At 39.0% G+C, this 23,123-nt stretch overlaps 1 protein-coding gene across 1 annotated transcript in view; it reads left to right on the top strand.

Moving 5' to 3' along the window:
• The first annotated feature begins 6,702 nt into the window (after positions 1-6,702).
• Positions 6,703-23,123, top strand: part of LOC150041087 (syntaxin-3-like) — a 36,686-nt gene continuing 20,265 nt past the window's right edge. The window contains exon 1 of the mRNA XM_090327127.1: positions 6,703-7,479. Coding sequence (XP_090183253.1) covers positions 6,703-7,479 — 777 coding nt within the window. The remainder of the gene's footprint in view (positions 7,480-23,123) is intronic.

The raw sequence follows: 23,123 nt of genomic DNA, 5'->3' as shown, positions 1-23,123 counted from the left end.
ATAGCTCTGTAATAGAGTCTAAAGTTTGGTATTGAAATTCCTCCTGCGCTATAGCCTCTTCAACAAGTTGTGCTGGCAGAATTGGTTAAGCACCTGCAGAAAACTAAAGTTGGATCCTTCTTTGTCACCCTGCACTAGATTTAACTCCAAATGGACAAAGACCTGGAGGTAAAAGCTGACACACTGAAAACTTTACAAGAAGGAATAGGAGATACACTAGGCCTCCTTAGCACAGGTTGAAACTTTCTTAATAAGGACCAAGAATCACAACAAATCAGAGAAAGGCTGGATAAGTGGGACTGCATTAAACTGCAAAGATTTTGTATGGCTAAGGACATAGCTAGTAAATTAATTAGTAAGCCTACAGAGTGGGAGAAAATCTTCACCAACCATACAGCGGACAAAGGCCTCATATCTAAAATATATCAACAGCTCAAAAAAATTGAATCACTCCAAAACTAATCACCAAAGTAACAACCATCCCATTAAAAAAAATGGGCCAAAGACTTAAAGGGAGTCTTGTATGAAGAAGAAACCAAAATGGCTAATAGACACATGAAGAAACGCTCAACATCTCTGGTTATAAAAGAAATGCAAATCAAAACAAAGCTAAGATTCCACCTCACTCCAGTTAGAATGGCCAGGATCAGGAAAACGAATAACAACAGATGCTGGAGGGGATGTGGCCAGGAGGGATCACTACTACACTGTTGGTGGGAGTGCAAACTCGTTCAACCACTATTGAAAGCAGTATGGCAGTGCCTCAAAAGGCTAAACATAGAGCTCCCCTATGACCCAGCAATTCCACTACTTGGCATTTACCCAACCATCCAGAAACTAGGGCATACTAGACTTAGAAAAAAATCATATTAAGTGAAGTAAGCCAGACTCAAAGGAACTTAGGCTCAATGGTTTCCCTCATTTGTCATAATCAGTAGAAACCTTGGGCTCTACTAGCAGAGATTTGCAATAGAGCAAAACCTTGATACATAACGCCATATAGTATGAAGCTAATTGAAAGGACCTCCAGGATATTGAAACAAAAGCCATATAATGAATGATTGTTGTCCTTATGGCGTTTTGTATCAAGGTTTTGCTCTATTGCAAATGATTGTTGTTCTTAAGGTAATATGTTATCTCTCATCTCTTTTGCTGTCCCTTGGTTATCTCATATTGTTACAGTATCTCACTTTGTTACCTGATATATCGGATATATTTGTATTTGGTTGTTTGAAATTGGATAGGGAAGGGGGAAAACAAGATGAGGGGTAGGGGTGGGGGGCAGGGAAATCGGGGCCAAGACATGTGAAAGGGTATCAATGTATGGGAATGAATGCACCATCTGGCAAATATCATGTAACCCTTCTATTAATTACAATAAAAATATATGAAAAAAAGAAAATGGAAAGTGGGGCTGTTACTCAAGGGTAGGGCAATAGCTTTGATCTGAATAGCTCAGGGATAGCACCCAGGCCCAGATTTCAAGCCCATAGATTCCTCCCCAACAACAAAAAAAAAGAATAGATTTAGTTTTACAAGAAAGTTCCCGATATTTTTTTCCAGAGACACTGCACCAATTTTTCATTCCTTTCCACAAGGAATGAAGGTTGCTTTTGCTTTACTTCCTTGACTGGATTTAGTGCAAGTGTTCTGGAGTGTTGCTATTCTAATAAGTATGTGGTTATATCTCTGTGTTTGTTTTTGATTTGAATTTCTTTCATGATATTTGAAGTGGAGTATCTTTTCACATATTTAATTTGCCATCTGTAATTTCACCATTTTGGTGAGTTGCCTATTTTACTTTCCTTATTGTTGAGCTTTTGAAGTCCTATTGTTAAATATCACTTTGTTAATGTTTTCTTCCAATCTGTGCCTTATCTTCCTATTTTTTTCACAATATCTCCCCCAGAAAAGTTTGTTTTTTTCATAGGGCTTGAACTCTGGGCCTGGGCGCTATCCCTGAGCTCTACAGCTCAAAGCTAGCACTCTCCTCCTTGTGTCACAACTCCTGTTCCAGTTTTCTGGAGATTAATTGGAGATTTGCATGGCCGGGCTTGCTTTGAACCGTGATCCTCAGATCTCAGCCTCCTGAGTAACTAGAATTACAGGAAATTTCTTTTTTAAAATTTTAATGAATTCCTTTTTTTTCATGCCCTATATGTTTTGTATTGTATCTAGTATGTCACCTCTGCAACTGGAAGACATTGATATATTTCTCTTATCTGACAAGACTTTCAAAAGTTTTCATTTTTACATTTAAGTTCCTGGTCCATTTTTATGAAGGGAATATGATCTGTATCTAGCTTCTTGGTTTTGGTGGATGTCCAGTTGTTCAATACTATTTATTGAAAGGATCATTTCTGGTTATATTGCTCTTGATCTTGTCAAAGATCATATACAAGTTCTATTGCATTTGTTTTTAGGTAGTACTTAGAACTCTCTGAGAGAATGCTGTTGAAAAAACACATTCGTGGCTTCCACAGACATCTAAATGGCTGGAGAGGTGCATCCTGGGATTGTGTACTTTCCTGTCTTCTCAATAGAATATTATTTGTTCAGATTGTATATAGGCGATTCTGTCTATAAGCTGGCTGAGATCTTGTTAAGAGCTTAGGATCTCTTTTTAGTATCTACATTTGCCACTCTTAATGAGTTCCTCTATTATAGTGGCTTTAAATGGTATTTATGTGTGGCTAGCTCTCCAAATGCGTGCACACACACACACACACACACACACACACACACACACACACACACACATCTGTGAAGTTCATCATTAGTATAACCCAGAAATTTAGAAATGCAAAAATTCAGGCTCTACTTGGAAATAATGAACAAGAAAATCTAGGTGGGGTAGGGCCCAGAAACCATTGTCTTTACAAACTCTTTTATACTTTTGTGCCACTCCTGGGGCTTGAACTGTGGGCCTGGGTGCAGTCCCTGAGCTCTTCAGCTCAAGGCTACTACCCTACACCTTGAGCCACAGTGCCATTTCTGATATTCTGGTTGTTAATTGGAAATAAAAGTCTCACACACTTCATTGCTTGGGCTGGCTTTGAACTGCGATCTTCAGATCTCAGCCTCCAGGATTACAGGCATGAGCCTCGGGCATCGGTCCATATATTTCTCTTTGATTCATGTCATCCCTTCCCTTGTTCTCTCCCAGTTTTTTCCTCTCATCCCCTCTCATCCCCAGCCACAAGTTATATATTTCATTTTCAATGTAGTGTCTACGCAGTACCACTGTTGTATTTGTTCACCCTTTGTCCCTCCATGCCTGTGCCCCCTCTTACCCTCCGAAAACAGACAAATGAACAAACAAGACAAAAAGAAAAAAACAAATAAAATACCTCTTCTTTCTATTTCCTAAATTCATTTCTACAAATATCATTTGATATGATCAGAGGCACATTGTATCCTCCTTTGGTGTCAGTGTACGTAGGCTAGACTCTACATTTCTTTTTGTTGTTGTTGCAAGTCTTTTAATGGTTCTCCTGACTTCTACCATTTCTCTAAAGTCTATTATCAACAGAGTGGTAAGATTGATCTTTTAAAGATGTTATATAATTCCTTTCAAAACTTCCAGAACCAAATATGCAATTTACAGAATGGAAAACTAAAAATCATGTGGAGATAAATAAAGAGTACTAGGCACCAGTTTCTAAGATTTAGTAGGTCTGGGGCTGGATCTGGGAAATTGCAATTGTAATAAATTTTTCAATGAGTTGGAGGAGGAGGAAGAGGAAGAAGAGCCAGTGATCATATCACAATTACTAGGTAAACACCGGAGCCTGAAGAGTCCAAACTTCTTGAGGTCCAAAATCTACATTGGTTACATAAAAAAAACTATTATCATTTGCTCTTGTCTACTGATTCTGCTTCAAGGACAAGAAGCCTAAGCAGAAATCAGAAATTTAAAGGTACTAAGTGACATACTCAGCCAGGTACCGGTGGATCACATATATAATTCAAGCTGCTCAGGAGGCTGAGGTGTGAGGATCTTGGTTCAAAGTCAACCTAGACAGAATAGTTTTTCACATTCTTATCCCCAATTAACCAGCCAAAAGCCAAAGTAGAGCTGTGGCTCAAGTGGTAGAGCTCTAGGCTTCAGTGAAAAAACTAAGGGACAGCACCCAGACCCTGTGTTAAAACCCCAGTTATGACACGCGCGTGGACACACACACACACACACACACACACACACACACACACACACACACAGCAGAACGGGTGTACCAGATCCAGGGATTTTTTCTTATCACAAACTCTCTGGTCATTTTAACACTTAAGGTCTGAGAATTACTGGTTTAGCCCATCTGTATTTCAAGTAGAAAAACATTTCTGCAAACTATGGATTCTAGGCCAGGTGCTTCACATTTTTAATCTCACCTACTCAGTGTGGGTGGAGGTATCCGAAGGGAAGATCAGGATTGTGATTCAAGGACAACAAAGACAAAAAATCTGATGAATCCTCAGCTCAGTTGATGAACTGATGCTCTACCGTTTTGAGCCATGGCACCACTTTCTCATGTCACAGATTTCTTTTGAGGATTAAATAGTTGACAGGTGCTGCTACATGTAGGGTTCAAAGTGGGGATTTAGCTATGTAAAGTCTTTGGGTTCTTACCCACTTCAAAACTATCTTGATTCATACTTCTACCCCTAAAATGAATCACAGAGAATATTTGATTTTACTAAACATTCCTCTTCCTTGCTTCCACTTGCTTTGTAGACCATTTAGAATTTGTAGTATGTAAACTATTCTATGGAGGTCTAATACTGTGTCTTTATAATGCCATGATGAAGCCATAGATTATTTAGGGGAGGGAATGATATAACAAATACAAATGTGTATTCATTCACATTCATTGTCATAAAGGAAAAGAGTATGAGTGTGTATTTGTATGGTAGAAGTCTTTTGGTCATGATTTTTGGTTCTAGTTTGGTAATCAACTAGCTCTGCCCCTTTTTAAATTTTCTGGCTTTTTCTGTGTATGTGGTAGCCAAGGAATCAAACCCAGGGCTTCAGTGCATGCTAGTTAAGCACACTACCTCTAGGCCAAACTCCTGGCTCCCTATCTCTGTAGCCTTGAACATGCATTTCCACCAATGTGAGCCTCATTTTTTGTCTCATTGGTGAAATGATGAGGGTGGTCATCACTACTGATTGAGTTCTCATGATTTGTAGTTCTGTTGGATGGTTATGGTTAAGACTTCAGAAAAGGCTGGAAGCATATAGGAAAATAGTCTCCTGCTCCAGTTCCCTACACATTTAAAGCTAATAAACTAATGATGGCTATTAGTGGAGTAAAGCCAGCTCATGAAAGGGAAGAATTTTGGAAGAATAGAAGGCAGTGCTAAGAACACAGTTTTTTCTCCTTCATATTGAGCAACTTTAGCAGTCACTAAAAGGTTGATCCTCTTGCCTAGGCAGATGTTTTATGTTCATAATATAGTTATCAAGTTGACAACAGACCTCATTATTTTCCAGATACTATTTTTAAAAGTTGAAATATATTAGCTTTTTGATTTTATTACAACTCTTTTTAGGAAGCATTATTATTTCTCTCATTTTGTTGACCAAGGAGCAAATTCACAGAAATTATGTTGTTACTCAAAATCACATGGTTGGTAAATGGAGAACTTGGAAGATAAATTAATGAAACCTTTAAAAAAGTATAAGACCTTTTTAAAATGAAAAAAAAATAGTATCACTTGAAATAGGATAGGGAAGGAGGAAGATGAGGGAAGAGGGTAGAGGAAGGGAAATGGGGACAAAAACATGAGAAGGGGTATCAATGTGTATGAAGTAATGCACCCTCTATCTGGTGAATAGAATTGTAACCCTTCTATTAATTACACTAATTTTTTTTAAAAGGAAGCTACTGATTTTTTAGATATCTGAAATTCTAATTAAAGGAGTTTTCCCCTGCATCACACACAAGGGCTCAAAGGTAGCCAGATGACAGGCCAGTTTTACAGAGCTGATTTAGCTAAGTATCAAGGAATTTTTGCTATGTGTTTGTTCTGGTCATGGGGCTTGAATTCAGGGCCTGGACATTGTCTCTGATTTTTTTTTTGCTCAGGCTAGTGTGCTACCATTTGAGCCATAGATCTATTTCCAGCTTTATTTTTGTAGTTAATGAAATAAGAGTTTATATTAGAGACTTTTCCTGCCCAGGTTGGCTTTTAACTGCAGTCCTTAGATCCCAGCCTCCTGAGGAGCAAAGATTACAGGCTTGAGCCACTGACAGCCAGCAGCTAACAATCTTACATTAGAAAATCACACTTGTCACAGAGAACTTCCCAATCCTATGATCTTTCCTGTGTCTTGTACCCTTCTGTTTACCTTCATGAAGTCAGGTATAATGCTTCTTGGAGTGATCAGACTCCAGATTTTCCCTTTGTTACCACTTGGCCCTGCTATCTTGTGCTCAAATGTATTCTAGCCCCAACTCCTGACAAATCAGGCTAGTGCCTGGCTCATTCCTAGCATATAATCCAGCCCATCCTGTGTGCTTTACTACCTGATACTGAACGAACAAAGCAGCAGTCTATTGACTTTGTCAATATTTGCTTGCCTGCAAAGGAGAGAATTTTAATAGTCGCTACTGACGTAAAACTGAGCTAACCCCTGTCCCCACACAAAGCTGATGCCAATATTCCCCGTCCTTCCACTATGGCAATTTGCTGTAGTTGAAGATGAAGGATAGGCTGGAAGAACTGAAGAACCTAGTAAATCAAGGAAGAGATTTTGCACAGTCGGATGATACATTTGTCTTTGACAATGCAACTTTCAAGGAGAGTGAGACTAACTCTCTAGGGAAGTTCTTTCAGGAAGTGGCTGAGCTGTCCCTGGAGCTGACAGAACTAAAAGCGCTGTCTGAATTCATAGATAAAAAGCAGCAAGATGTATTGTGCTGCACCACAGAGGAGAGTGTGTTCAAGGAGAAGAATGATTTGCATATCATGAAGGCTTCTTTTGCCAGCCAAGCCCAGTTCATCCATCCCCAACTAACTGCCATCCAGCAGGAACTGACCACGGACTGTAAGTATTGGCGGGCTGAACACCGTATTCATCAGAGCCAACTGTCTGTCCTCCTCAGTCGCTACCACGCCATCATCAGCCATCACTTAGCCTGTGAGACAAAGTACAGGGTCAGGCTGAAGGAGAAGACGGTGAGGCAGGCTGAACTAGCAGGCCTGAAGCTCCAGGAGGAAGACCTGGAGAATCTGGTGGCTAGCTCTCTGGCTCCTCCAATTGTGGGGCATGATCTAGATGTCCTGAAGGCTAAACAGGGCCTGGCTCTGGCCCAAGCCCGTCACCAACAGCTACTGGACCTGGAGCATGAGATCAGTGAGTTACATACCATCTTTCTCCAACTGGAGATACTCATCTCAGAGCAACGGGAATTGATGGATAACATTGAGTACAACATTTTGCATACCCAAGACTACATTGAGCAGTCAAAGGAGACAGTGAAGAAAGCTTTTAAATATAAACGCCCATCACGTTTTTGGATGATGGTTTCCACTGTGGCAGGACTTTGTGCCTGTTGTACATGTCTTTCCTGTATGACTAGGACCCTAAATTGAGCAGGAAGTGGATCTTCTGGTGCTATGAGCAACTGCTGAAGAACAAAAGCATTATTTGCTCTCCTTCTATACCTACACTTCAGCTCTGCAGGTGAATGTCAGCATCTGGTCTGTCAAACCAAAATGTGACTTGCTTGTTTTCTCCAAGGGAGCTGTGCAGTGAATTTGTGGTTCTTCCTTGTTCAGAAGTTAGTATTTTCTCCCTTTTTATAGCTGCTTGTTCTAGGCACCAGGATGACATGGTTTCCTTCTCTTTTTTCCCATCTGAACTGTACTACATGTATCATTCTAAGGGAATGACAAGGAGAAGAATGGGACATTTCTCACAAAAACTTCAGTAAAGCAGGGAATGCCTTTCAAATGCTGATTTGGGCTATAAAAGATGGCAACTGATGGGCCAGGGTAGAGATGGCAGACTACTTAAAGGCAGTATTTAGATCCTTGGTTGAGGGACTGGGAATGTGGCTTAGTGGTAGAATGCTTACCTAGCATGCACAAAGCCCTGGGTCTGATTTCTCAGTATTGTATAAACAGAAAAATACAGAAGTACTATTGTGGCATTAGCCTTGAGCACAGAGATGCTCAGGGACAGAACCCAGGCTCTGAGTTCAAGCCCCAGGAATGGCAAAAAAAAAACCCCAAAACCAAAAACCTTCATTGAGAGAATAGAGGATGAAGAACTGGCTAGTGTAAAAAAATTATAGGAAACTAGAGGACAAGTTTGAATGTCCTGTCCAAAGATAAGGAACATAGAGAAAACATTAGCAGGAATGTAACTTAATATATGAGCTTTCTCTAAGCTAACCCACCTCTATGTTATTTTTATTGTAGTAATAAAATTTTCCATTCTGTGGGTTTTCAAGTAGCACTAAGTGAAATCCACAGGTAAGTAGTATGTGTGGAAGAAAAAAAAACCCCAAGGATGTTTATGGGCAGAGAGATTTCCTTGCTATAGATCGAAGTGGACCCTGATCAGGACTTGTGAAGCTCAGTGTGGAGTAGACAGCCTTTATGGGTGACCAGAGAAAGCGTTAGGATTAATTACTTTCAATGACTTGGAGGGACTTGAGACTAGGCATTATTGTCTCCTGCCTATAATCCTAGCTTCTCAGAAGGTTGGGAATTGAAGGATTTCAGTTCAAGACCAGAGTGGCAAAAAAAAGTCCAAAAACTGTATCTCCAGTTAACCAGCAAAATGCGAGAATGGAGGCATGACTCAATGAATAGAGAACCAGCTATGAGCAAGAAAAGTAAGTAGGAGTGAGAGGCCAAGTTCAAGCCCCCAATCTTGATACATGCACACACAGACTTCAGCTCAAGCACAAGTTTATTGTAGAATGGTACATTTAAGTGATTCATTATTCTTTCTTTCTTTCTTTCTTTTTTTGTGTCATGGGGCTTGAACTATGGGCCTGAGCGCTGTCCCTGAGCTCTTCAGCTCAAGGCTACCAGCCTACCCCTTGAGCCACAGCCCCACTTCCCCTTTTCTAGTAGTTAACTGAAGATGAGTCTTAGGTTGTTTAGTGCTCAAGCTGGCTTTGAACCTTGATCCTCAAATCTCAGCCTCCTGAGTGGGTAGAATTACAGGCATGAGCTGCCACCACGCCCAACTAGTAATTCATTTCTTTAAGGAAGATATTTTCTGCAGTCAGTTCCAAAGAACAAACACAGATTTGTATTTGCATCCTTCTGTTTCAATAACTATAACACCTTTAACTTGTATTTCCCTTTCTTTAAATTCTATTTCTCTATAATACTAACCTGCATACTATCATTATTTTCATGGTTTAGTGTTACAACTTCTTTAGAGAAATGCATCTGAAGGGACAAGATTCAGAATATTTTTAGATACCTTGCTTAACATTTAAAACTTAAATGAAAATTAAATCTTGGGGCAACGTAATGTGTAAAAGTGACTTTAAAATGTTCTAAATGCATTGTATATTGTTGTAATCCTTGTTGAACTGTAGTGCGATTGATAAGAGATGGCTGTCAGTCTCATTTTATGGGCACTGGCTGGAAGTTGAGCTTTCAAAACACTACATAATTTGGGGCTGGGAGCATAGCCTACTGCTAGAGTGCTTTCCTAGCATGCATGAAAATCTGGGTTCAATTCCTCGGTATGACATAAACAGAAAAAAACCAGAAGTGGTGCTGTGGCTGAAGTGATAGAGCACTAGCCTTGAGAAAGCCCAGGGATAATGCCCAGACCCTGAGTTCAAGCCACAGGATTATCAAAAAATTATTTTCAGGGCCAGGAGTGTAGCTTAGTGGTAGAGTGCCTGCCTAGCATGCACGAAGCTCTGGGTTCAATTCTTCAGTACCACATACACAGAAAAGACAATAAATGGTACTGTGCCACAAGTGGTAGAGGGCTAGCCCTGAGAAAACCCAATGACAGTGGTCAGGCTCTGAGTTCAAGACCCAGGACTGGCCAAAAAAATGTCATTATCTTGCTATTTCCCTGGACAACTCCATCATCAACAATATAAATGAAACTGATGTTTACATATTGTCATATGACTTAAATAAATGCATGAACACTCACAGTAATATGTTTTCTTACACTATGTGTATGCATTTGGCCATAAAATGGGATGTTAATCTTCTAGGATGCTGGAGAGCAGTTTTTGGATCATGAAAAGGAGAGCTTTTATTGCCTATATCCTTTGAGTATCTGTAAATTTCCATATTTTTATTGCTATTTTAATGAAGATTGTTGTTGAATATTTTGCCAATGTCACTGGTCTTGATTGAGAGAATGAGAATTGGAGGAAGAGATTTTTATTTCTAAAAGTGTATTTATTGTTATTGTAGAAGTGATGAACAGAAGGGATACAATTACATAAGTTAGATAAAGAGTGCATTTCTTTTTGAACAATGTCATCCCTTCCCTCACTGTCTCCCAGTTTTTCCCTCCCATCCCCACCCACAGGTTATATAGTGTCTAGTAAGTACCACTGCTGCATTTGTTCACCCTTTGTCCCTCCATTTCTATTACAACCCCCCTCCCTGCCCATCCCACAAATAGATAAATGAACAAACAAGACAAAAGGAAATGAGAGCAGAAACAGCAACTAAGAAAACAATAAAATGATTTCTACTTCTCAGAGTTCATGCTCACAAATCTTATTTTATATAATCAGACACATATAGGTATTGTATCTATGTTATCTACTCCTAAGAATAGCATCATTTGGGCTCACTCTGTGTGAATGCCTAGAGACCTGTATAATTTATCATAGCCCAGTGTATTTTGTTTTCTTTTATCAAGAAGAGATTTTTCCATTGCTAGGTGATGCAACTGAACATTTCTTTTTGTTCTTTCCTTTTTCCCATATATTTTTATTGCAATTAATAGAAGGGTTACATTATATTCACCAGATAGAAGGTGCATTATTTCAAGAACATTGATACCCTTTCTCATGTCTTGGTCCCCATTTCCCTCCCCTTACCTCTGCCGCTCATCTTGTTTTCCCCCCTTCCCTATCCAATTTCAAATATCCAAATAAGTATATATACAATATATCAGATAACAAGGTGAAATACTGTAACAATATGAGATAACCAAGGGACAGCAAAATAGATGAGAGATAACATAGTACTTTAAGGACAACAATCACTCATTATATGGCTTTTGTTTCTATATCCTGGAGGTCCTTTCATTTAGCATCATACCATATGGCCTTATGTATCTAGGTTTTGTTCTATTGCAAATCTCTGCTAGGAGAGCCCAGGGTTTCTACTGATTATGGCAAATGAGGGAAACCATTGAGCCTATGTTTCTTTGAGTCTGGCTTACGTCACTTAATATGATTTTTTCTAAGTCTTTCCATTTCCTTACAAATGGGGAGATGACTACTGACCATTTTTTTGTCAGTTGTACAGCTTGAACTCAGGGCCTGGGCACTGGCCCTGAGCATCTTTGTGCTCAAGGTTAACACTCTAACATTTAGCCACCGTGCCACTTCTGATTTTTAAGTGGTTAATTGGAGACAAGAGTCTCATGTGGACTTTTCTGCTTGTGTTGGCTTTGTACCTTGATCCTCAGATTTCAGCCTCCTAAGTACCTAGGATTACAGTCATGAGCCAATGGCGCCCTGCTTGAACATAATTTTTGAAATAACACTTTTAATCCACTGAGGCTGTATCTAGAATCTGTGTGTGTGTGTGTGTGTGTGTGTGTGTGTGTGTGTGTGTGTGTGTGTGTTCTGGGGCTCAAACTCAGGGCTGTCTTGAATATTTTTGACCTTAAACATTTTCGGCTCAAGACTAGTGCTCTAGGCTTTTTTGATGCTTAATTTCAAATAAGTGTCTCAAGGACTGTCGTGCACAGGCTATCTTTGAATTGCAATCTTCAGATCTCAGCCTCCAAAATAGCTAGGATTACAGGCATGAGCTACTGGTGCCCAGCTTGTATCTAGAAACATTATTCTAGGAAAAAGAATGTATCATGTTTGTATGTGTGGGGAGAAGGGGTGTGGGAAGTTGAGATGGTGGTAGAGATTTTAGGCAAAGTGCACAGTAATAACTTTCTATTTGAACACACAAAGTTCATGGATTGTTTTTTATCTATTTATAATAATGAAGCAGGAAAGAATAAAATATTTTTGCCAGGTATGGTGTGTCATACTTGTAATCTTAGCTACTTAGAAGGCCAAGATCTGAGGATCATAGTTCAAAGTCAGCCTGGGCACTAAAGTCCATAAAACTCTTATCTCCTTTTTTAGGGTTGATGGCAGTGCCTCAAAAGGCTAAACATAGAACTCCCCTATGACCCAGCAATTCCACTGCTTGGCATTTACCCAACCATCCAGAAACTAGGGCATACTAAATCCACTAGCACAACAATGTTCATTGCAGCACTATTCACCATAGCAAAGATATGGAACCAACCTAGATGTCCCTCAATTGATGAGTGGATCAACAAGTTGTGGTATTTGTACACAATGGAATTCTATGCTGCTGTCAGAAAAAACGACATCGTCCCATTTGTTAGGAAATGGAAAGCCTTAGAAAAAATCATATTAAGTGAAGTAAGCCAGACTCAAAGGAACTTAGGCTCAATGGTTTCCCTCATTTGTCATAATCAGTAGAAACCTTGGGCTCTACTAGCAGAGATTTGCAATAGAGCAAAGCCTCGATACATAAGGCCATATAGTATGAAGCTAATTGAAAGGACCTCCAGGATATTGAAACAAAAGCCATATAACGAATAGTTGTTGTCCTTAATGTACTGTGTTATATCTCATCTCCTTTGCTGTCCCTTGGATATCTCATATTGGTATAGTATCTCACTTTGTTATCTGATATATTGAATTTATTTGTATTTGGTTATTTGAAATTGGATAGGGAAGGGAGAAAAAAACAAGATGGGGCGTGGGGGGGGAGGGGAGGGTAATGGGGACCAAGACATGTGAAAGGGTATCAATGTATGTGAATTAATGCACCCTCTATCTGCCAAATACCATGTAACCCTTTTATTAATTACAATAAAAAATATTTAAAAAGACTCTTATCTCCAATTAATCACTAGAAAACCGGAAGTAGCGCTCTGGCTCAAGAAGTAGGGTGGTAGCCTTGAGCTGAAGAGCTCAAGGATAGTGCCTAGGCCAAGAGTTCAGGTTCCACAACCAACAAAAAAAAATCTTTATTTATACATGTTTTCCAGGACTGTGTCTGTTCTTAATTGAGCCACACAACACTATTAGTAGGTAGGTAAGAATAATTCTGTTTCATGGCTAAGGCACCTAGATAATCCCAGGAATGTGAGGTAAGAAGCCTTAGTTATTATCCCTGTGAATTTTGTACCATCACACTCCTCATGACACAGGCTTTAGTAAATGGGACTCTGCAGATCCTGACCTCCTGCATGTGTGGCTAACTGTAAGCTCATCACACAAAGGGCATGTGGACATTGACTTTGGCTCATGTCACTCTTTTCACAGGTGACTTCCTCAAAAGGCACTCAGATCTTTGCTCAGAGTAATTAGAGTTGGCAAATATTAGCATGTGGTGCCTTAGCTACCTTATCACTGGAAGGGAAGTCAGCTCAGCCACACCTTGCCTCACCCACATTGTTTAAAATCGTGAGCTGCCCACTACTTCATTCAGTTGGTGCTAAGTGAATCACTTTAGCTCATTCACAGGCTCTGGGAAGTATGTCTTCAGAAATTACCAGAAGACAAATGAAGAAGCATATGTGGGTGCTTGTGAGTGCTGTGGCATAACAGTTCCTATCAGTGAACACATGCATGCACAAACTTACTGCGTTTTAAAAAGAGTATATAGGGGGCTGGGAGTTTGGCCTAGTGGTTAAAGTGCTTGCCTAGCATGCATGAAGACCCGGGTTTGATTCCTCGGTACCACATACATAGAAAAAAGCCGGAAGTGGTGCTGAGGCTCAAGTGGTAGAGCTCTAGCTTTGAGAAAGTCCAAGGACAGTGCTCAGGCCCTGAGCTCAAGTCCAGGACTGGCAAAAAAAATAAATAAAAAATGAAAAGAGTATATAGGGCCAGGAGTTTGGCCTAGTGGTAAAGTGCTTGCCTAGCATGCATGAAGACCCAGGTTTGATACCTTGGTACCAAATACATAAAAAAGTTGGAAGTAGTACTGTGACTCAAGTGGTAGAGCTCTAGCCTTGAGAAAGTCCAAGAACAGTGCCCAGGACCTGAGTTCAAGCTCCAGAACTGGCACAAAATAAATTATATATATATATATATATATATATAACCTATCATATTAAAAAAATTTTGTGCCAGTCCTAGGGCTTAAACTCAGCGCTTGGTTATGCCTCTGAGCTTTTAGGCTCAAGGCTTGAGCTCTATTACTTGATCTACAATTGTATTTTCAGTTTTTTTATTTTTTGGTGATTAATTAAATATTAAGTGTCTTATAGACTTTCTTGCTCTAGCTGGTTTTGAACCGCAGGTCCTCATATCTCAGCCTCCTGTGTACCTAGGGTTACAGAGGTGAGCCATTAGTGCCCAGCTGAAATTATTATAAAAGTAAATGTTCTTTATAGAAAAAAGTGAATTTTATACAATAATATGATGAAAAAAATTGTTTTGTCAGTCATGGGGCTTGAACTTGGGGCCTGGGCTCTATCCCTGAGCCTCTCTGTGCTCAAGGCTAGCACTCTACCACTTGATCCACAGCACCACTTCCTTTTTTTTCTGTTTATGTACTATTGAGGAATTGAGGAGTTTCATGAATACTAGGTACGCGCTCTACTGGTAAACCATATTCCCAGCCCCAAGAAATATTTTTTCAAAATAGAGAGAAAAAGAAAAAAGTTATTAAAAACATAAAAAGAAAAGAATGATCCAGTACATCTACTTTGTTTTATATTCTTTTTTATTTGCCAGTTTAAAAAGTGCTTCAGAGATTCTATGTCCATAGTTACAATGCAGTTATGAATTATCTTCCACAATTTATTCTTTCATTTTTAAGAGACTGGGAACATTTCCTGAGATTTTCATATGTTTCTCAAGTTATCTGCTGAGTTTGTGGTAGTAAATTATTTATATTATAAAACAAATGCTTCATGAACTTGGGCTTTGCTGCATGCTGTAGGTGGTCCAAAGGCAGATGTGACTTTGCCTTAAGGGGTTGTGTGGGAAAATAAGATATAAACAAAACAATTTAATATCCAGATTTATGAAACAACTCAAAACAATATTACTGGATATCACAGTAGTGTTTTTTTCCCTGCCAGTCCTGGGGCTGGAACTCAGGGCCTGGACATTGTCCTTGGACACATTTTGTTCAAGACTAGCATTCTGCCACTTGAGCCACAGTACTACTTCCGGCTTTTTTTGTATATGTGTTTCCAGGAAATCGAACCCCAGTCTTTGTGAATGGTAGGCAAACACTATACCAGTAGGCCATGATCCAGGCCCTCACAGTTGATTTTTAACGTAGAGAGACTTGTGTTTATTCAGTTGAACAACATTTATAATTAATGCTAAGTTATGAATTATTAATTCATTACAAGTGGATTATTTAAGAAAGGCTTCATTTATTCATTAATTGTTTCAATCTTTCCTCACTTTAACTAGTTTGATAGATCTTATCTCTTGTTCAATGTTTTGCAATTTTCAAAATGTCAGTGCCTCATGAGAACTTACAAACTTTGTGAAGCAAAATATTTACATTTTACCAGACTTTAGTCTTCCTTGTTTGTTTTCTCTTCACATGTTTTATGGATTTTGTCCATGAATATGTGCTTACCAGTGTTGCTTTAAGAATAGGGATGTTTCATGAAGTAGACATAGAAATGCAAGACCAAGCTGCTGCCAATGGCTCACGTCTGTAATCGTAGCTACTCAAGAGGCTGAGATCTGAGGATCATGGTTAAAAGTCATCCTGGGCGTGAAAGGTCATGAGACTCTTATCTCCAGTTAATCACCAGAAAACTAGAAGTGGTGCAATGTGCAATAGAGCAAAGTGGTAGAGTGCTACCCTTGAGCTGAAGAGCTCAGGGACAACGCACAGACCCAGAGTTCAAGCTCCACAACTTACAACACAAAACAAAAAAGAAATGCAAGACCAATAAAAATCAACTTAGGGAGAGCATGTAAAAGCTCTAAATGAGTCAGAGAATTGTGTATTCCCTACAGACAGATATCAGTCACAGGAAGTGAATAATAGAGTATCACAAACAAACCCATGAACCTACTTCATGGTTCTTGACGTTGCTATTCCACAGTTTTTTTCTCCTTTGGAGTTAAGAACGCAGCATACATTTTAATCGTTGTCTTAACTGAGTGCTTTATTTCTCATTTTATTGTCTAGGAACATTTCAGTATTAATGATTGAAACCACTCTTCTTTAAACATAACTAGATGTGGAGGGTTTGGGGCAGGTCAGATGTCTACATAGGAGGGCTGGGAATTTGGCCTAGTGGTAGAATGCTTGCCTAGGATGCACAAAGAGCCAGGTTTGATTCCTCGGTACCACATACCCAGAAAAAGTCCGAAATTGTGCTGTGGCTCTCAAGTGGTAGAGCTCTAACCTTGAGACAGTCCAAGAGCAGTGCTCAGACCCTGATTTCCAGCCCTAGGACTGGCAAAAAAAATAGAGTTCTATATAGGAGGCCGAGATAGGGAAATGTAAGTCGGGGTCTGAGTGTTTATATGACAAGAAGACACTGGGCTTTTCACAGAGGGAATAAAGCAGAATCAAGAACAATGAAAGAGAGAAGAGAGGAGAAAAAGAATGGGTGAAAGCAGTATAAATTTGTAGTTGCACACAAATAGTGCTCATATATCACTTTGGTGGAATTTAGAGCTCTCAACGGCTTAGCATTATTTTCACTATCTTAATCTCTCCCAGTACCAAATCAGGTGGTAAGATATCTCAAAATCTTGCTATTTTGGCTCATCTATTAAATAGTAGTAGGACTCAGGTACCACTGCGAATATGGCTAGAAAAGGACTCCTTATATACACAATTTTCTGGGATCCTGGCAAGAGAATATTAAACCACCACAGCTTGGCTCAGTAGATTATGAATTCACAAAGAAAACCAAGATAATTTATAGTGAGAGGTTTTACCTTGTAGGTTCGTGATGATATATGGATAATACAAACCAATTCTTTTCTTGCATTCTTTCTGGTAGTTTCCTCATAGGTGTTTTCATCTTGGGAATAAAGCCTTACTCAAAAGGGGGCAAGCCACTTTGGGCCCATTTCTGTTGTGAGTCAACAGTATATACAACATGCATTATGTATAATCAAATGTCTTCCCAATGTGACAATTTATTTGGCAGTCCATGGAACAGCTTAATAGTAAGGTATTGGGTCAGAACATTGTAGAGTAGGCTCATGAAAAATTGTTAACACTGGTACTTTTGGGAAAGTGAATGTTTCCAATATAATGAAAGGAAGCAGACACTGATGGTGAACAATATTTCCTTGATTCTGTATTATTACTGTAGATGAAAGCAGTATCACAGAGGGCTTGACCTACTTTCATACCACCTATTAGAAATTCAGTGTTTCTGATATTAATCACATTGAGTTTTAACTGCATAAATAATTTACCTAAAAGTACCATCTATAAAATTACAAGGGTCTGATAGGTTTGACAAAACAAAATCAAGGTTAGGAGAACTTTCCATAAGCTGATTAAATTTATTATGGTTATGCCTAATTAAATTGTATTTTGGGAGTGTGAGCGTAGTCTGTAGATACGGTTATGTAACCTTTTCCTTTTCTTGAAATATAAACAGCAAATTAAAATGATTTCCTCATGATTCTTTTTTGATATGATCTGTTGTTTGTCCTTGGGTAGTGTTGTTTAGAGGAGAAGGGATAAAGATATGCCAATGATGTGGCACTGAATAGTCTTTGAGGTCATCTACAAATCCTTATTTTTGAGATGATAAACCTAGAGATTCTGTTTGCATTATTTAGGGGCAGAAATGGGCACTGAACTTTTAATTCCCTAGATGATTTTAATGCACATCAAGCACTGCCTTCTTTATTTCTTGTCATAGGTACTCGGGAGGAAGAAAGTAGATCCTTATTGCTTTGATTTTTATTTAAACCATATGATGTGACTTGACAATGGCATATCAGCAAATATGATATATGCAAAGTTTTGAATTGCATCAGTCCCTTGTAACTGAATTGGGAAGAATGTGCCTGGAATGACTAGTCCATAAGGATTGAGACTTATATGAAACAGAGCTCACAGATTAGATATTTGAGTGAGAAGAAATAGCTGCCTCAGCCACTGAATCAGAGTGGTTAGTTATTGTATCACTTTTGTATAAATGTCAAACTGGTAGAGCTGAGTGAGTAGCCCAAGATAATATCAATGACAAAAGAGTAGAATCCAGGACTCAGATGCTTGAGATACTGCTCTTTAAAGAAGCTTATCCTAAAGAAGTAAATGATCTCTTTTCTTTCCTGCATAACTTGAGTGAGTAGAAAACTATTTTTAAATCTTTTCCAGGAAGACATGTTCCTTGTGTTTTCCAATTAAAGTCATTGTTTCATTTCTAACTTCTTAAGCTATTATATGCCCTAGGACAATGTCTTTCCACTCTCTATGTTATTCTGCTATTATTATCTATTTTCACTTTAATTCTTATATCATATGCAATTATGATCCATTAAAACATTTTTTTTCTAGAATTTTCTTTTAATTTGCTCTTTGCCAATTCTGGGGCTTGAACTCAGCCTGGTTACTGTCCTTGGGCTTTCTCAAGGCTAGCGCTCAACCCCTGAGCCACAGCACCACTTCTATTTTTTCTATGCATATGGTTCCATGGAATTGAACCTAGGACATTGTGTATGTTAGACAAGCACTCTACCAATAGGATACACTGCAAGCCAGGTCCTTTCCTTAACCCAGCTTCCACCATCTCTGTATATGACACACATTTGTAAGTATCTGTAGATTACATTTTAAAATTGACATAGAATTGGAACATGATTCAAAACAATGTGGACACTACAATAACTGTATTTAAGTAACATAAGGCACAATACTCACTGCTCTCCAAGAAAAAAAAACTTGAAGAAAGCAAATTAAGGTAAAGAAGTTAGTATGATAATCACAAAGTATTGATGAGAATTGAAATGTAGCACTCCAATCACCTCTGTAATTAAGTGACTACCTCTCGTGTATCATCTGAAATTACACTGCTATTCACAGTCTTAGGAAACTGGGATTAGTAGTGGATAATACATTTGCACTGGATAATATTCATTAACCACAACTGGAATAAACTTATAAAGGGAGTAAGAATAGGCAGATTAGTGTTTCTTCAGAATTTAAAATGGTGCATTTATATTTAGTGTTCAGGGTTCTGTATTTTTTTTTGCCAGTCGTGGGGCTTCAACTCAGGGCCTGAGCACTGTCCTTGGGCTTTCTCAAGGCTAGAAATTTATCACTTGAGCCAGAGCACCACTTCTGGCTTTTTATTTAATCTGTGTTGGTCGTGGGGCTTGGACTCTGGGCCTGGGCGTTGTACTTGAGTTCTCACCTCAAGACTACTACCTTGCCCTTGGAGCTACTGCACCACTTCCTGTTTTCTAGTGATTAATTTGAGATAAGGGTCTCACAGTCTTTAGTGCCCAGGCTGGCTTTGCACTACGATCCTCAGAGCTCAGTCTTCTGAGTAGCGGGAACGACAGGCGTGAGCCACCACTCCCTGCACTTCTGGGTTTTTCTAAGTATGTGGTAATGAGGAATCAAACCCATGTGTTTGTGCATGCTAGGCAAGCACTATACCACTAGGCCAAATTCCCAGACCTCTTCTTTTCTTTTGTACTGTAATGGGGGCTTGAACTCAGGATCTAAGAATCTTGTTCACAGCTGGCATTCTGTCAGTTGGGCCATGCCTCCAATCCTCTTAAGCTAATACTTCACTTTTTCCAAAGGGAACAGTTAGTGAAGCATCTGCTTTGCTCAACTCTACTCCACACCTGACAGTTTTATATAGAATAACTGTTTGTCATTGTGAAATTTGGAGTACCTACTTTGATAATAATACAATCAGAAATATCTTCTGACATCAATAGTTGGAACAATTCATTGGTCTCAGTGAGAGTTACAGTGAAAAATATATCTTGCACAGTGGTTAGGAGGGCTAAGAATTGCACATTTTTTTTTCCAGTTCTGGTGCTTGAACTCAGGGCATGGGCACTGCCCTTGGGATTTCTCAAGGCTAGAGCTCTATCACTTGAGCCACAGCACCACTTCCAGCTTTTTCTGTGTATGTGGTACCAAGGAATTGAACCCGGTGCTTGCTAGGCGAGCACTCCACCACTAGACTACGCTCCTGGCATCCCTCTCTCTCTTTTTTTTTTATATTTACCATCATCCTGATGATATTGTGCTGAAACAACTTCATGATTTAGAATCCTACTGGATATTTTCCATGGCAAGGATCAACATCAATTGATCTTTGAGTATTTCCAGAGCACCTCTTTTCCAGCATTTAGACGAATGTGCACTATGTGGGACAAACAATGACACTATATGAAGGAATTTGCTAGGATGTGTTGCCAAATTGACCCTTGAAGTGTCAATGGTTCAACATAACAAAGAAAGTCTGTTTCTACTTCAGGCTGTATGACCAATCTACCTCAGCATAAGAATATTATCCTTACAGACTTTCAGAGATCAAGGCAATGGAAGAGAAAATTTCATCATAGAAGAATTTCTTTATCATAGGGGGCCGGGAGCGTAGCCTAGTGATAGAATGCTCTCCTAGCATGCACAAAGCCCTGGGTTCAATTCCTTGGTACCACATACACAGAAAAAGATGAAAGTGGTGCTGTGGCTTAAGTGGCAGAGTACTAGTCTTGAGAAGAAGTGCCAAGGACAGTGCCCAGGCCGCGGGTTCAAGACTGACTGGCAAACAAAACAATACAAAACAAACAAACAAAAACTTCTTTATTATGAAATTAGGATTTCTGGAGGAACAGCCAGACAATGACTCTCAAACATTTTGGCTTAGAAATTATTATTCAGAAGTGGTGCTGTGGCTCAAGTGTTAGAGGGCCACCCTTTAGCACAAAGAGGTCAAGGATAGTACCCAGGCCTTGAGTTCAAGCCCCAGGAATGGCAATAAAAGAGAAGTTAGAAGTTGTTTGCACCTTATTGACCATAACTACTGTCACAGTCCTAGTTGATATCAAAGGGGCTAAGAAAAGTGGTGAGGGAGACACATAAATATATCTTGAGTACTAAATATGTTTCTTCAATGCTTCCTGGCTATTGCAGGGGTAAAGCATCTTTGTTCTGCCATGACTTAACTGCTGTGATGCTTTTTCCCTCCACTATAGGCTCAAAAACAAGAAATTCAAGTGATTATGGACTGAAACTTCTGAAAGCATAACTTGAATATTTGACTAATTGAATAACATACCATTATATTGCCAACTTAATGTTTATTTCATTATTAAACTGATCCCAGGTTATAAATGACCTCCTACTAGGCCAGTCTATTCTTAGGTCTCACTGTTTATTAACATTTCCACATTGGGGACCAACTTTCTAATATATCAACCCTTGAAAATAAAAATGAAATCCAAGCTAAGTAAATTCAATATATATATATATATATATAATATGGTTATTTTCCATTGTTTTTGTTTATTCAATGTCCCTAAAACCCTAAGCTAGTATGAGTTATGTGCTAGCACATGCTTTACTGTAAAGACAGTTCCTTGATGTGTTTTATTTTTTGGGGGGGGTGAACCTGTTACCAAGGTATAATTCTTTTTTTTTTGCCAGTCCTGGGCTTGAGCTCAGGGCCTGAGCACTGTCCTTGGACTTTCTCAAGGCTAGAGCTCTACCACTTTAGCCTCAGCACCACTTCTGGCTTTTTTCTATGTGTGTGGTACCCAGGAATCGAACCCAGGTCTTCATGCATGCTAGGCAAGCACTTTAACCACTAGGCCAAACTCCCGGCCCCGGTATAATTCTTTTATGTGCTGGTCCTGGGACTTGAACTGAGGGCCTTAGCTTTTGTGCTCAAATGTAGCACTCAATTTCTTGGGCCATATCTCCCCTTCTAGCTCTTTTGTGGTAAATTGTAGATAAGAGTCTCACAGACTTTCCTGTCCAGTATGGCTTTGAACTACAATCCTCAGATTTCAGCATCCTGAGTAAGTAGGATTACAGATAATGAACTAATCTGACAACTATTTGGTCTCTTGTTGGATTATGAAAATCCCTTAGGAAAGCTTATTAGTTTGCAGTCTCTATTAGTTGTTAACACAAGCTTTCATAATAATTGCAGATTTGGCATATTGTAAAGGATTTGTACATTTAGAAGTGGGAAATAAAATACATAATTACTCTTTTCTTCTAAGAACTACAAAGAGCCCTAAATTGGTATTTAGTTCATAAGATTTTTTAATCTTATATGCAGCAAAGCACTCATTTACCTCTGGTTAAAAATAAAATTCAACTTAATTCTATACAGTTTCATTAAACACACATATCTGATGTTTTGAATACAGGATTGACAAAAACACTATTTCTCCCACAGCTAGATCTTTTTTAGGCAAATATAATACAAATAAAATGTAGTGTTACAGGAACTAAGATATAAGTATTTACAAGGTATTTTGGGAACACAGAGAACTATTAAATTCAAAATGTAATGTCACAGATATCTTCAAGGAAGATTATGCAAGCTAAAACTTGAAAATGAATAAATGCTGTCTAGTCAATCCGAGGTAGTACTACATACAATGAAAATAAAGAATTTGAATTTTAAGGAGGTGCTTAGGAGCTAGTTAAGGATTTTACTAACACCAGAGATTGGAAACTTCTAAACAGGCAGTACACCCCATGGGAATCAAACATGTTTGGGCAGATCTGGATGGCTGTTGATTTATTTGGAGTAGGGTGTGTAGTAGAAACCTTTTAAAACATGATTTAAAAAAGCATTAACTTGGGGCCAGGAGTTTGACCCAGTGGTAGAGTGCTTGCCTAGCATGTACGAAGACCCAGGTTTGATTTGTTGGTACCACATACATAGATAAAAGCCAGAAGAG

This window comes from Megascapheus bottae, chromosome X (genome assembly GCF_031878675.1).
Source record: "Megascapheus bottae isolate mThoBot1 chromosome X, mThoBot2.hap1, whole genome shotgun sequence".
In the NCBI taxonomy this organism is placed as follows: Eukaryota; Metazoa; Chordata; class Mammalia; order Rodentia; family Geomyidae; genus Megascapheus; species Megascapheus bottae.
Note: the sequence above shows the minus strand (reverse complement) of the source record. Positions and strands in the feature narration are given on the sequence as shown.